Genomic DNA, 1946 nt, shown 5'->3' with positions numbered 1-1946 from the left:
CTGACCATCGTCCCTCATAGTTGGACTCTGAACGGTGTCTAGGTAGTTATTCCCACTGTTGGCTTCATCATGGCATGGTAGTACAGAATATTTCAGGGCGACCTCTTCACGGAATATGCAATAGGCAGCTAGTTCATCACGGCAGGTGGGGATATTAATTGCAACTTTTGCAGCTGTTGAACAGATAGCCAGTGATCACAGCGGTGATACTGGAGTTGACTGGGCTGTACGCTTTCCAAGTAAAATAAAATTCATGTCATACACCGCTTAGGCAAAACACTAAGTTGATGTTCACGGAACAATCCAAAGATCACACGCCTTCGACTGGACCTTGACGTAACTAAGCGCTTCGGTTTTTAGTAAGTCAGTGCCATAGCAACTAACATTTTCTTTGAATATCTACAGCCCATGATAGCCTATTAAAGGAAGCACCTTAGATGCAGCGTTTTACCCTGGAATAGCGATTCTCCTCAACTTCCCTAATCTTCACTATGTTCCGGATATTGAAGTGTCGTCAAGATCTGCCATCAAAGGCGCACAATGGACTGTATGCCATAGGCGCGATAGTACCGATTTGGGTCGTTCTGTTGAAAATAGCTTCCCAATCTGATGCAGACTAGTCGACTCATTTCTTGTCCCAAGTTCGTGGCAGTCGCTGGCCCATTTGCAGTTCCCACAATTTACGATCAAATCTCCCCTCTCGCAAAGCCTGTGCATCGCCTGCATACTTAAAGGTATTTCCCCTGATTTCGGCAGGCTGGACTCCATCGATAATTGTGATGCGGCAGGGTGCCACACGATAGGCACTCGTTTCGTAGTGCGCAAGGTTGTATTCATCTTCTGCTGACCTAACTTTATATGCCGAGCCTTCGACTACGGCACCTTGGGGGCCGTCTATAAGAGCACGATACTGGCCCCAATTCGCTAGAGAGTAGCCTACTATCCGCGCTGGCCGAAGTTCCGGCGGCTCAGTAAGGTCAAGAACACTCGAGAGTATCTCTGACTGTGTCAATGTGCCGTAAAAGAAGTAGTAGATTGGCTCGTATACGGGAGGCTTGTACGGCGTATCTGGGATGTCTGTAAGGTAATTCTCTGGCGCAGAGGCAAGACTGTTGAGAAAGGGAGACGTGTTGTCCGCTAGTAGTGGCTGAGGATAGTGGCCCGTCAGCCGAAAGGGTGGAGGTTGCGGGACGTCTGGTCCAGCTTTTCGACTCATAGTAACCAGCACCTTCAGGAAGAGGATCTGTGATCTCAAGATAGACTCGAGCAGGTCTCGATGGTGCGTCTGGTGATGGTGCACGATAGTAATTTGAGCTTTAAAGCTTTTTATCTCAGTAAGCGACTCAGACGGCAAGGGCAGAGCTTAATGTGCACTCACTAATACTAAAGTGTCACTAGTGTCCACCTAAGAAAACGCCACTTTCTTTTAACCAATCAGCTAGTACTGGCCTTAAGTCTATCCTGCTGTCTAAGAGCCTTTAGTGCGGAACTCTATAGCGCTTAACTTTAATCTAAGTAATTTTATATAAGAAATACTCTTTTCTATAATTTAACCCTCTAATAATACATATTTAATCTAATAAGTTAAGTTAAACTAATTTTTTCTATAATTAATAACTCTTTTATAATAGAAATATTTCTTATAAGTAATATACTTTTAATATTTTAATAGACACTAATATATTTTTATTCTCCTTACTCTTTAATATTAACTCCTTTTCCCCTTTAATACTGTTCTCTATAACGTGTTTCACAAGCGAGTCGGCAGCCCAAGCGAGTCGGCAACCTCAAAACTCACCAAAAATTAGAAAAATCGCACCTTAATATCTTAACAACCACTTAATAATAAATTCTAATAATTTAGATTTAGGCTTTTATATATACTCTATAGCTTCTATTAAAGTTATATAGTANATNGTTTNNTAGTTTTTAAAATATNNNAANNT

General features: G+C 42.2%; 1 protein-coding gene across 1 annotated transcript in view; it reads right to left on the bottom strand.

Annotated features, from left to right (window-relative positions):
* Positions 1–219: 219 nt before the first annotated feature.
* K441DRAFT_701887 (uncharacterized protein) overlaps positions 220–1946 on the bottom strand; it is a gene marked incomplete at its 5' end in the record, with an annotated part of 2064 nt that continues 337 nt past the window's right edge. The window contains 2 exons of the mRNA XM_067653373.1: positions 220–1285; positions 1379–1383. Coding sequence (XP_067510198.1) covers positions 626–1285; positions 1379–1383 — 665 coding nt within the window. The 3' untranslated portion in view covers positions 220–625. The remainder of the gene's footprint in view (positions 1286–1378; positions 1384–1946) is intronic.

This window comes from Cenococcum geophilum (assembly GCF_001692895.1).
Source record: "Cenococcum geophilum 1.58 unplaced genomic scaffold K441scaffold_1, whole genome shotgun sequence".
Lineage (NCBI taxonomy): Eukaryota > Fungi > Ascomycota > Dothideomycetes > Gloniales > Gloniaceae > Cenococcum > Cenococcum geophilum.
This window is presented reverse-complemented; position numbering and strand designations above follow the sequence as displayed.